The sequence below is a fragment of the Pogoniulus pusillus genome, chromosome 3 (assembly GCF_015220805.1).
Source record: "Pogoniulus pusillus isolate bPogPus1 chromosome 3, bPogPus1.pri, whole genome shotgun sequence".
In the NCBI taxonomy this organism is placed as follows: Eukaryota; Metazoa; Chordata; class Aves; order Piciformes; family Lybiidae; genus Pogoniulus; species Pogoniulus pusillus.
In genome coordinates, this window is record NC_087266.1 from 1845261 (window position 1) to 1858321 (window position 13061).

The following is a 13061-nucleotide window of genomic DNA, read 5'->3' on the forward strand; positions in this document are numbered from 1 at the left end:
GAGTAAGGTTTCCTAGTAGGTTAAACCTTGCAAGAGCTTGTTAAGGGAAACTAAGATAACTTAAAACCTGAGTGCATATTTAGCTCTGTGGCACTGTTTCCTGCCCCAGAGAGGCCACCTTACCTTGCAGGCCACGTCCACCAGGCGCATCCTGACAGATGGATTCTCTGTGAGTTTTGTGCCAATCACCAGCAGAGTGTCCAGCAGCTGAGCAAGCACTTGGTGAGACTCTGCAAAACAAACCAATGAAAGGCTACACTCAGCTCACCAGCTACAGAGCCACAGGCTCTGAAACCTTCCCAAAGCCAGAACAAGCCCACAGCTTCTCACTCCACAACCTTTCCTGGCAGCCTGTGCCAGGGCTCTGGGACCCTTACAGGAAAGAAGTTCCCCCTTGTGTTGAGCTGGAACCTCCTGTGCTGCAGCTTACACCCATTGCTGCTTGTCCTGTCCCAGGGAGCAGTGAGCAGAGCCTGTGCCCCCCTCCTGACCCCCAGCCCTCAGACAGTTATAGACATTGATTTAATCCCCTCTCAATCTTCTCTTCTCCAGACTAAGCAGCCCCAGGGCCCTCAGCCTCTCCTCACCAGGCAGTGCCCTCCAGTACCCTCATCATCCTCCTAGCCCTCCACTGGACCCACTCCAGCAGATCCCTGTCCCTCTGCAACTGGGGAGCCCAAAACTCAAGGCAGTAATCAAGATGGGGTCTCAGCAGGGCAGAGTAGAGGCAGAGGAAAACCTCCCTTGATCTGCTGGACACACTCTGCTTAATACACCCCAGGATCCCATTGGCCTTCTTGGCCCCCAGGGCACATTGCTGTGCCATGGATATTCTCCACCAGCACTGCCAGCTCCCTCTCCACAGGGCTGCTCTCCAGCAGGTCAACTCCCAGCCTGTAGTGGTACAGTTTATTATCCCTCCCCAGGTGCAGGACTCTGCACTTGTCCTTGTTGAACCTCATCTGGATGGCAGCACAGCCTTCAGCTGTCTCAGCCAAGCCTCCCAGCTTGGTGTCATCAGCAGACTTGCTGAGCAGACTCTGTCTGTGCCCTCATTGAAGTAATTGATGAAGAAGCTGAACAGGACTGGACCCAGCACTGGTATACAGCAGGGAGGCTGGAGGAACATTTGGCTCTCACAGACATGCAGAAGCAAACTCTGTACTCCCTTAAAACAAAGGTATACAGCAGGGAGGTCTGAGGAACATTTTTCTCCTCCTCTGTACATTCTTGTCTGCCGTCATCCACAAAAGCAGAGAGTAAGAAACTCTGAGCAACAATTGCCAATGACACCTTTCAGACAGAAGTGCTCTGCCACTGGCCTAAATGTCTGACAGCCAAATTCTGCCTTGATCTCAAGCACCACTTGGGAAGTGAGACTTACTCTCGTTTTGGAGCGTGTTAATGGCATCATCCATGATGCAGTCTGGGGAAAATCCTGCAGTCTTCGACAACAAGCCCAGCAAGGAAGCAATCTTCAGTCTTACAGAGGCATCATTCTCCTTGAAAGAAATCACAGACAGCCTCATTGATTTTCCAGTTTGAAAGGTGTAAATCACCCCACACTGCCAGGGCCATATATAATTCAGCACAAGGGTCTGAATTTTACCATCAGGCTACTTCACAGAATCAAGCAGGTTGGAAGAGAGCTCCAAGCTCAGCCAGCCCAACCTAGCACCCAGCTCTGCCCAACCAACCAGACCATGGCACTAAGTGCCCCAGCCAGGCTTGGCTGCAACACCTCCAGCCACGGCCACTCCACCACCTCCCTGGGCAGCCCATTCCAATGCCAATCACTCTCCCTGCCAACAACTTCCTCCTAACATCCAGCCTAGACCTCCCTGCCACATCTTGAGACCGTGTCCCCTTGTTCTGATGCAGTGTACATCCAAAGCAAGGCAATGATGTTGGTGAAGGACCTAGAGCACAGTTTTTTGAGGAGTGGCTGAGGGAATTGAGCTTGGAGAAAAAGAGGCTGAGGGGAGACCTTCTCAATGTCTACTTCTCTCTTCAGAAAATGTGGTTCTTAGAATCATAGAATCAAGCAGGTTGGAAGAGACCTCCAAGATCATCCAGTCCAACCTAGCACCCAGCCCTATCCAATGTCAGCTACAGGACTGAAGTGCTGTTTAGATGCTGGCTCCTTTTGTTTAAAAATCAGCTGTGCATTTAAAATGCAACCTCCTCCTTCTATTCAAGAGCGTCTTGTCTAACACAGGCTACAACACCAAGCTCCCAACACCAAATAACCTGCATTTCAGCAGCAGCAGCAAAGTTTTCTTCACAAAAGGAACAAAGAGGTTCAGTTCTTTATGTTGTCAACACTTTTGGACAGGGACCAGGCCAATGACTAAAAGCAGTTCTCATCAGAAACAAAAGGGTAAACCAAAGTACAGACACGGAGTATTAGTTGACTAGATAGGGCTGGGTGTTAGGTTGGACTGGATGAGCTTGGAGGTCTCTTCCAACCTGCTTGATTGTATGATATGATTCTATTAGTGTAAGTTCAAAGGAAAACAGACTCAGTTGTAGAAACAAAGCAAAAAGGATCTTTATGTGAAATGCTGCAGCCTACAGTACAGCTTTGTCAAACAATAGTTCTGCTTTAACAGATAAAAGATCAATACCTGGACACTACAAAACATGGACTACTTCTGTTACTTGTTTGTTAATCTGCTCTCAAGTTGTTTTTTTTTGCTGCTGCTATTTCAGAAGTGTCACTTCTAAGTGCTTTGTTTGCAGCCTAACAGCTACAAAGCTCATGGATTCAACCAGGTTGGAAGAGACCTCTAAGATCAGCCAGTCCAACCTAGCACCCAGCCCTACCCAGTCAACTAGACCATGGCACTAAGTGCCTCATCCAGCCTAGAAATGAAGAGCAAGACAAGGACACATCAGTCAGGAAGAATTTAGACCAGGTTTGGACAGCTGGGTTCCCTAGAAAACTTCTTGCCATGCCTTTTGCCTCACCTTAAGTTAATTCAAGGCTGAGGAGACCTTATAGTGGCCTTCCAGTATCTGAAGGGGACCTACAGGAAGGCTGGGGAGAGACTAATGACAAGGTCTTGTAATGACAGGATGGGGAGGAATGGGTTTGAACTGGCAGAGGGGAGATTCAAACTAGATGTCAGGAAAGGGCTCTTTACAGTGAGGGTGGTGAGACACTGGCACAGATTGAGGGTGGTGAGACACTGGCATGGGTTGAGGGTGGTGAGACACTGGCACGGGTTGAGGGTGGTGAGACACTGGCACGGGTTGAGGGTGGTGAGACACTGGCACAGGTTGCCCAGGGAGGTTGTGGAGCACAGAATCGCCCAATGTGATCTTTGATCACATTGGGCGATTCTGTGCTCCACAACCTCCCTGGAGATGTTCAAGGCCAGGTTGGATGAGACCTTGAGTGACCTGTTCTAGAGGGAGGTGTCCCTGCCTATGGCAGAGGGTTGGAACTGGCTGATCCTTGAGGTCTCTTCCAATCTAAACCATTCTATGACTCTATATTAGGCATCTGTAGGGCAAACACAGTGCCACTGCTGTCGCATGACCCTGAAACCATCAGCAAAGGAACCATGCACACACCACAGATATAACTCAGGTAAAGGACTTCCAGGCCCTCTCCTAACACAGAGCATCCAACAGCCCAGGCAGCTGCCAGCTGAGTCCACAACGCTGCAGCCTGTGACCACCTATTCCACACCCAGCCCCAACGTTCAATCCCTTCTGTGCAAGAGCAGAAAAGTGATTCTTGGAAGCATGCTTGGCTCTCAGCTTCAGCACCTTGTAATAATGTTCCAGCAGGATCCTGACAACTCCTTCCACACTCTCCACTTCCACGGGCTTCCTGGCAAACTGGAGCAGGTACTGCAAGGCATCTGCAGGCGAGGTGGCTTTGCACAGGTCCACGTGAAGTGCTGCTGACTTGCTGGGTTTGGTCAGCCGCAGCTTCTTAGCAGACAGGTCCTCATGCGGCTGCTGCAGGCAGAGAGAGAAGGCTCAGAAACACAGAGCGAATGCAGACTCACTCCTCCCCGCCACGAACGCTCTCAGAACTAAGCATGAGGTAGCTGCTGTGCGCCACGGGACTCGTTGGCATCTCCACGTGGTACTTTCAGAAGAAAGACCCTCCCAGCACTCTGGGGCAGCTCCCATCCCGCCTCGGTAGACCCTCTCCCCCCGACAACACTACATCTACCCTCCGCAACTTAACGTGGGGCAAATCCCGCCCCTTGAAACCCCGGACAGCCACATGGGAGCAAACACAATTTGTCCCACAGCCACCAGCCCGCGGCTGCCGAGAACCTCCCTGCGCCACTCCAGCCACGTCTGGGGCAAGCTGCGTCCTCCGTCGCAGCCGCAGCCCTCCTCAGGGCGCTCTCTGCCCCACCCGAGCGGCGAGCTCTGCCCCGCACACACACCCCGCGGCAGCGCTCTTGCCACCAAGTCGCCGCGGCCCCCCTAAACCCGAGGCCAGGCTTAGATGCTCAAGAACCGCCCCGGAGCCGACGACCCGCACCCACGGCGCCGGGCAACAGCTCCCGGCTAGGCCTCGGGCTAGGCCGGCGGCTCCTCCCACTGCTCCGCCTCACCCGCCCCGGCCATACGCCGCACGGCAGAGCTCGGAGCTGCCCCTTCGACCAGCTCGGCCTATGTCAACCCGGCCATGGCGACTTACCTGCACCACCTTCGTGAACTCCTCATACACCCGCTTCTTCAGGTGCGCCGCCATGGCGCCGCCTGCCTCCCTACGGCCACCGTAGCGCAGCCCGGAAGAGAAACGCTCGCGCCGCGCGCAGCCGGGCCGCAGGAGGCGCAGCCGCTCGTGCCCGCTGGAGGCCGCGCGGCGGGGCCATGGGCGGGGCCCGGGGGGAGGGAGGCGGGGCCCGGGGGGAGGAAGGCGGGGCCCGGGGAGGAGGCGGGGCCCGGGGAGGGAGGCGGGGCCCGGGGAGGAGGGAGGCGGGGCCCGGGGAGGAGGGAGGCGGGGCCCGGGGAGGAGGGAGGCGGGGCCCGGGGAGGAGGGAGGCGGGGCCCGGGGAGGAGGGAGGCGGGGCCCCGGGGGAGAAGGGAGGCGGGGCCCGGGGAGGAGGGAGGCGGGGCCCGGGGAGGAGGGAGGCGGGGCCCGGGGAGGAGGCGGGGCTCCGTAGCCGGCGGAGGGTGGCTTTGGCAGTGCCGCTCCTGCCGGAGCCGGGACCTTGGCAGCTCCGTACGGTGATCCTACTGACCTGCGTCTTCAGTACTGGATGCTAAACCATGTGAAGACCCAGATATAAATCAGAACGGTCTGGGTTGGAAGGGACCTGTCCAGGTCATCTAGGCGAACACCTGACGGCCACCAGGGACATCTGCAGCTGGAGCAGGGTGCTCAGAGCTCCAGACAACCCAACCTGGAATGCTTCTAGCAAAGGAGCATCTGCAGCTTCTGCGGGCAACCTGGGCCAGCGTTTTGTGGTATCAGAGTCAGACAGGTCGGAAGAGACCTCCAAGGTCATCCAGTCCAACCTATCACCCGACCCTATCCAATCATAGAATCAACCAGGCTGAAAGAGACCTCCAAGGTCATCCACTTTAACCTATCACCCAGCTCTATCCAAATATAGAATCAACCAGGTTGGAAGAGACCTCCAAGATCACCCAGTCCAGCCTATCTAACTTATCCATCCAGTCCAATCTATCTAACCAAGATCATCCAGTCCAGCCCTATCCAATCAACCAGACCATGGCACTAAATGCCCCATCCAGTCTTTCCTTGAGCACTCCCAGGCACGGTGACTCCACCACCTCCCTGGGCAGCCCATTCCAATGCCAATCCCTCTCTCTGGCAAGAATTCCCTCCTAACATCCAGCCTAGACCTCTCCTGGCACATAAGAATATTTAAACTGTGTAAGAAACTTGTGGACAGACTTCTCAGTGAGCCCTGTTGTGACAGGATAAGAGGTGACAGCTCTAAAGTAAATGAAGATTTAGACTACAGAAAAGGAAGCAGAATTTCCAAGGAGGGGGGTGGAGGAGGAAGTTGCTGGCAGAGAGAGTGATTGGCATTGGAATGGGCTGCCCAGGGAGGTGGTGGAGTGGCCGTGGCTGGAGGTGTTGCAGCCAAGCCTGGCTGGGGCACTTAGTGCCATGGTCTGGTTGGTTGGGCAGGGCTGGGTGCTAGGTTGGGCTGGCTGAGCTTGGAGCTCTCTTCCAGCCTGCCTGATTCTATGGAATAATAAGTAACAGTAATAAATGCATTGGCTAGAGAGGAGGCTGCCTGCTGGAGGAATGAAAGGAGAGCAGGAAACACTGAATCCTTTTAAACCTAGGTTCTGGTGTGGAAAGCAGCAAGAAGAGCTTTTCCCTTCTTGTTGAGGATCCAAATCTAACTGGAGCATGTGTGAATGCAGCTGTCAGTGTTTCCATGGGGACCACACCTATGCAAGCTTCACTGTGAGACTTTGCATGTCCACCATAGAGTGGTTTAGGTTGGGAGTGACCTCAAGGATCAGCCAGTGCCAACCTTCTGCCATAGGCAGGGACAGCTCCTACTAGAACAGGTTGCTCAAGGCCTCATCCAACCTGGCCTTGAACAACTCCAGGGAGGTTGTGGAGCACAGAATCACCCAATGTGATCTTTGATCACATTGGGTGATTCTGTGCTCCACAACCTCCCTGGGCAACCTGTGCCAGTGTCTCACCACCCTCAACCTGTGCCAGTGTCTCACCACCCTCAACCTGTGCCACTTTAAACTTCTCATCCTGTCATTACAAGACCTTGTCCATAGTCCCTCCCCAGCCTTCCTGTGGGCCCCCTTCAGATATCTGAAGGCTTCTTTTGGGTCATTCAATTCCCATCAGTTGCTTGAGGCTTGACCCTCCGCTCTGGCTCTCTGAGCTTACAGTCAGCCAGACTAAGAGCAAAATTCCTCCTTTTCCCCATACCTTTTAAGTCAGGGTTATCCCCTCAAGCCCAAACAAAGAGTGGCTCTTAAATGCTCTTTAATTTGGCAAATGGACATGAGGAGGAAGTTGTTGAGCAGGAGATTGGTGTGAGCCTGGACTGGGTTGCCCAGGGAGGTGGTTGAGGTTCCATCCCTGGAGGTGTTTAAGGCCAGGCTGGCTGAGGCTGTGTGCAGCCTGCTCTAGGGTAGGGTGTCCCTGGGCATAGGATCATAGAATCACAGAATCAACCAGGTTGGAAGTGACCTCCAAGATCATCCAGTCCAACCTATCCCCCAGCATGGCAGGGGAGTTGGAACTGGCTGATCCTTGTGGTCCTTTCCAACCCTGCCTGATTCTATGATTCCATGAAATGACCCAAGACATCCTTTTGTTGCATTTATTTCTGTCCCTCCGTCAGTCTGCGGCTGACGTCTCCACAACCCAAGTTTATTGGTTTGAAGAACTCCTTTCTTCCATCCCCCACCAGGGGTGGCCCTTTGCTACCACCAGGTGAAGCAGAACTTGTAGAAGCAGTCGTGGGATTTGAGGCGAAAACCTTTTTCAGCCACGTGGGGCTGGAAGGAGATTTTGTACCCTTTGGCTTCGACATCCATCTGGATGCAGTCCAGCAGATCAGAAATACCTGGCGCTGCCTCCCAAGGGCCAAACTTCACCACGGATGTTTTATCCATGTCCAAGCTGTTCAGGGCATCCTGGCACCTGGCTGCATCCTCCTGGGTTCTGACCACGCAGACGATGACGCTGGAGCGCCGGGACGCGACCGCTTCCGCCCTGGCGATGCGGATCATCAGCTCGATGTTCTCCGTGTAGCTGGGCACCCGAGCCAGGAACTGCTTCCTCGCCACCAGCTCGCCAAAGATCTGGGGAGAGTCCTCGAGCTGCTTGATGAGAGGTTCGATGTTGTAGAACAAGGCCTCCTTGTAGACATCCTGGACGCACTGGGTGGGCACCTGGTTGCTGCGCAGGTACTCCAAGATGTATTTGAAGTAAGTGCCTGGGCGGTCGATGAAGAACCTGCCTTCGGAGTCAGTCCTGAGTTTGGGCTGCCCACTGAACATCTCTGCCAGCTTGGAGCCAGGATGTTTCTTCAAGGTGCTCAGCGTTGTGGTGTACATCTCCCCCCCCACGTTTAGCTCCACGATTGGTGACACCTGCAGGTACCACAAGGGAACAAAACCCCCCACGGGAGTTACCCGTCTGAGGCTGCCAAGGCAGAACCCTGCAACCATTCAGCATGGGAAAGGCCATGAAGAGCATCAAGTGTGGACAGTCTCTACCAAGGCTGGTGCTCAACCATGTCCTTCAGCACCTCTGCTTCTACTCTGCCCTGCTGAGACCTCATCTTGAGCACTGCCTTCAGTTTGGGGCTCCCCAGTTGCAGAGGGACAGGGATCTGCTAGAGAGGGTCCAGCGGAGGCTATGAGGATGAGGAGGGGACTGGAGGGCACTGCCTGGTGAGGACAGGCTGAGGGCCCTGGGGCTGCTTAGTCTGGAGAAGAGAAGACTGAGAGGGGATTGGATAAATGTTTATAAACACCTGAGGGCTGGGGGTCAGGAGGGGGGCACAGGCTCTGCTCCCTGCTCCCTGGGATACAACAAGGAGCAGTGGGTGGAAGCTGCAGCACAGGAGGTTCCAGCTCAGCACAAGGGGGAACTTCTTGCCTGGAAGGGTCCCAGAGCCCTGGCACAGGCTGCCCAGAGAGGCTGTGGAGTCTCCTTCTCTGGAGCCTTTCCAGGCCTGTCTGGATGTGTTCCTCTGTGACCTGAGCTGGATTGTGTGGCCCTGCTCTGGCAGGAGGGTTGGGCTGGATGCTCTCTTTAGGTCTCTTTCAACCACTAACATCCTGTGATCTCTGCCTCTTCTCAATGTCTCCAGAGATGGAGATTCAACCACCTCCCTGGGCAGGAAAGTTAAAAAAAATGTAATGATTGCAGCCAGAAATTGGAATGATGTGGGGGGGGTTGGGCTCTGCTGGCAGGCACCCAGCAAGAAAAGAAGGGGACAGAGTCTCAAGCTGTGCCAGGGCAGGTCTGGGCTGGATTTCAGGAGGAAGTTGTTGGCAGAGAGAGTGATTGGCATTGGAATGGGCTGCCCAGGGAGGTGGTTGAGGCCCCATGGCTGGAGGTGTTTAAGGCCAGGCTGGCTGAGGCTGTGTGCAGCCTGCTCTAGGGTAGGGTGTCCCTGGGCATGGCAGGGGGGTTGGCACTGGCTGATCCTTGTGCTCCCTTCCAGCCCTGACTGACTCTATGACACCACTGCTATTTGAAAGGCACTGGAGAAAACCTCAGTGTCCCCAAATCTGGGACCTGCTCTCCAGCCTGACCTTCCTGACAGTCCAGTGCTGAGGAGCTTTAGAAGCCTGACACAGAATTACAGAATCACAGACTGCCAGGGGCTGGAAGGGACCTGAATGGATCATCCAATCCAACCCCCTGCCAGAGCAGGATCACCTAGAGCAGATCACTGCCATCCCTCGAGGTGTTTGAGGCCAGGCTGGCTGAGGCTGTGTGCAGCCTGCTCTAGGCTGGGGTGTCCCTGCCCATGGCAGGAGGGTTGGAACTGGCTGCTCCTTCCAACCCTGACTGATTCTGTGATCACTCTGGATCCCATCCAGGTGGGCCTTGAGTATCTCCAGAGAGGGAGACTCCACAACCCCCCTGGGCAGCCTGTTGCCTTTGCACTCAGTCATTTCTTAACCATGCCCAGTAGAACAAGAAGAGGGAAGAAAGAGGGAGTGCTTTTCCCTCCCACCACCAGTGCTGTAACAGCAGTCACATGCCAGGCCAGGACTACACCTGCCATTGGGAAGCTGTGAGTCAATAAACAACCTCTTTTTTTTCTTCCCTCTAGGAGCTCAGCTGCTTTCTTGGGTCTGCTCACTCGAGGCTCTGCCTCAGTGCTGCTAGTCACATGCCTCAAGTGAAGCGTGGACTGCAGTGCTCAGCTGGTTCCTGCAGGCAGCAGCCCATGGGGTGATGTGAGCTGATCTCACAGCTCATGCCAAGAGGAGGGAGAGCTCCTGCTGCCCTCTGCCTTCTCTTTCCTTGTACGTGCTTCTGTTGCTCAGCTCATGCCAGCTCTGCTTCTCCTCCATCCTGGTGACCTGCAGCTCGCAGAGGGTTTAACAAGCAAAAGGAAGGCACTAGAATCATAGAATCAGTCAGGGGCACAAGGATCAGCCAGTGCCAACCCCCTGCCATGCCCAGGGACACCCTACCCTAGAGCAGGCTGCACACAGCCTCAGCCAGCCTGGCCTCAAACACCTCCAGCCATGGGGCCTCAACCACCTCCCTGGGCAACCCACTCCAGCCTCTCACCACTCTCCTGCTCAACAACTTCCTCCTCACCTCCAGCCTCACTCTCCACACCTCCACCTTTGCTCCACTCCTGACACTCCCTCACACCCTCCAAAGTCCCTCCCCAGCTTTTTTGCAGCCCCCTTCAGATGCTGCAAGGCCACAAGAAGGTCCCCTGGGAGCCTCCTCTGCTCCAGCCTGCACAGCCCCAACTCTTTCAGGCTGTGCTCACAGCAGAGCTGCTGCAGCCTCTCAGCATCCTCCTGGCCCTGCTCTGGACACTCTCCAGCATCTCCACAGCCCTCTTGTCCCAGGGGCTCCAGAGCTGGATGCAGGACTCCAGGTGGGGTCTCAGCAGAGCAGAGCAGAGGGGGAGAATCCCCTCCCTGGCCCTGCTGGCCACACTGCTGCTGCTGCAGCCCAGGCTCTGCTTGGCTTTCTGGGCTGCAAGTGCACACTGCTGGCTCCTGCTGAGCTTCTCCTCCACCAGCACCCCCAAGTCCCTCTCCTCAGGGCTGCTCTGCAGCCTGGCACTGCCCAGCCTGAGTAGGTGCTTGGCATTGCCTCCACCCAGCTGCAGGACCTTGCCCGTGCTCTTGTTGACCCTCCTGAGCTTGGCTTGTGCCCACCTCTGCAGCCTGTCAAGGCCTCTCTGGATGGATCCCTAGGCTGCCACCCAGAGAACAGACAACCCAGAAGGAACAGACAACCTAGAAGAGAGGGAAACTTTCCCTGTAAACAGCAGCAAGCAGTCAGAGCAGAAACTCACAGCTTAGGCAAGCCAAGGACACAAGAGAAGATTGAGGCCAAAGACCCAGCTGGAATGTTGTTTTGCCCCGGTGTGGGTGGCTTCATCTCAAAGGAAAGCATTTGCCCTGGGGCCAAGGCGGTGTAAAAATCGACTCTGTGTTAGACAGGGGATTTACACCCCCTGGAGAGCAAAGCCCTGTGCTGTTTCTTGCAGTAAAGCCTCTCAGCTAGGAAATTTGCCACTGGTGCAGGTGCAAGTGCAAGCAGCAGCTTCCGAGGGCAGGGATCATTTCAGAGGAGGATCTCTCCTGAGTCTTTGCTCCTTTTTCTGGATGGCAGGGCAGATGTTGTCATGCTCTTTGTTGGGAAGCATGTTCATAGAATCCTAGAGTCAGGCAATTTGGAAGAGAGCTCCAAGCTCATCCAGTCCAACCTAGCACCCAGCCCTGCCCAACCAAATACACTAAGTGCCCCAGCCAGGCTTGGCTGCAACACCTCCAGCCACGGCCACTCCACCACCTCCCTGGGCAGCCCATTCCAGTGCCAATCACTCTCTCTGCCAGCAACTTCCTCCTCACATCCAGCCTAGACCTGCCCTGCCACAGCTTCAGACTCTGTCCCCTTCTTCTCTTGCTGCTTGCCTGGCAGCAGAGCCCAACCCCACCTGGCTCCAGCCTCCCTGCAGGCAGCTGCAGGCAGCAATGAGCTCTGCCCTGAGCCTCCTCTGCTGCAGGCTGCACACCCCCAGCTCCCTCAGCCTCTCCTCACAGGGCTCTGCTCCAGGCCCCTCCCCAGCCTTGCTGCCCTGCTCCAAACACCTTCCAGCACCTCAGCATCTCTCTGCAATTCAGGAGCCCACAACTGGACACAGCACTCCAGGGGTGGCCTGAGCAGTGCTGAGCACAGGGGCACAAGAACCTCCCTCGGGGTTCAAGGTGGTTTGGAGAGTCGGCCAGGGGGGTTAGGAAGCAGAAGGATTAGTCACACAGACAGCAGCTTAGGTTAGAGAGAGAAGTGGAGCCCAAAGCCCAGACAGGTGACTGTTCTCTGTGTTTGTGCTCTCGTTCTCCCCCATCCCAGCAAGCCCATGAGTGCAGCAGACATCCCCCCTGTTGCCTTTTCCCAGCCTGGAATGTGATTCCTCTTCCCAAAGCACCGCAGCTAGGCTCGGAGCCGCAGACTGAACTCACCGTGTGCAGGCTGCCAGTGACCTGCTTCCCCAGGGGCTTGTGCTCCGCTGAAATGCTCATCCCGGCCGGCGGCTGCGGGCGGGGGCAGCCTCTGCTGCCGCCGGCGCCGCGCTCCGCACCAGCCCTCACCTCGCTCCCGTCCTCTCCTCTGCCCTGTCCTCCCTCGGCTCAGCTTTCCCCAAGCCCCCAGCGCAGCTGCTGTCCCAGTGGCTCCGGTTTGCTCCGGGCACAGCCCTGGCGCAGGTCGCAGGTGTGGGGAGAGGGCAGGGAGCAGGCTGGAGGAGGAAGTGTTTGCTCCTTAATGCTCACTGGCAGCCGGCGAGGCGCGGGGCGGACCCCGGCTGGCTGCCAGCGCACACCTCCTGCGGCGCTGCTGGGCGCTGCCGGCGAGCCGCTGGGGCCGCTCCAGAGCCCCCTGCCCACAGCGCCCCTGGGGACATCGCCCCTGGGGAGCCCCTTCCAGAGCCCCCTGCCCACAGCGCCCCTGGGGACATCGCCCCTGGGGAGCCCCTTCCAGAGCCCCCTGCCCGGAGCGCCCCCGGGGAGATCGCCCCTGGGGAGCCCCTTCCAGAGCCCCCTGCCCACAGCGCCCCCGGGGAGATCGCCCCTGGGGAGCCCCTTCCAGAGCCCCCTGCCCACAGCGCCCCCGGGGAGATCGCCCCTGGGGAGCCCCTTCCAGAGCCCCCTGCCCACAGCGCCCCTGGGGAGCCCCTTCCAGAGCCCCCTGCCCACAGCGCCCCCGGGGACATCGCCCCTGGGGAGCCCCTTCCAGAGCCCCCTGCCCAGAGCGCCCCTGGGGAGATCGCCCCTGGGGAGCCCCTTCCAGAGCCCCCTGCCCAGAGCGCCCCTGGGGAGCCCCTTCCAGAGCCCCCTGCCCACAGCGCCCC

At 56.8% G+C, this 13061-nt stretch overlaps 2 protein-coding genes across 2 annotated transcripts in view; both read right to left on the minus strand.

The window, feature by feature from the left end:
* Positions 1-4836, minus strand: part of INTS4 (integrator complex subunit 4) — a 35842-nt gene extending 31006 nt beyond the window's left edge. Inside the window, exons 1-4 of the mRNA XM_064168809.1 lie at positions 4673-4836; positions 3778-3972; positions 1385-1502; positions 124-230 (exon numbers count right to left, since the gene is read on the minus strand). Of these exons, the coding sequence (XP_064024879.1) occupies positions 124-230; positions 1385-1502; positions 3778-3972; positions 4673-4726 (474 nt within the window). The 5' untranslated portion in view covers positions 4727-4836. The remainder of the gene's footprint in view (positions 1-123; positions 231-1384; positions 1503-3777; positions 3973-4672) is intronic.
* Positions 4837-7299: 2463 nt separating this feature from the next.
* KCTD14 (potassium channel tetramerization domain containing 14) lies at positions 7300-12436 on the minus strand. Its single transcript, XM_064140212.1, has 2 exons — positions 12175-12436; positions 7300-8088 (listed from the first exon to the last, which is right to left on the minus strand). Exons 1-2 carry the CDS (start codon positions 12232-12234, stop codon positions 7417-7419), a joined length of 732 nt encoding a protein of 243 aa, XP_063996282.1. The 5' UTR covers positions 12235-12436; the 3' UTR covers positions 7300-7416.
* Between the last annotated feature and the right edge of the window lie 625 nt (positions 12437-13061).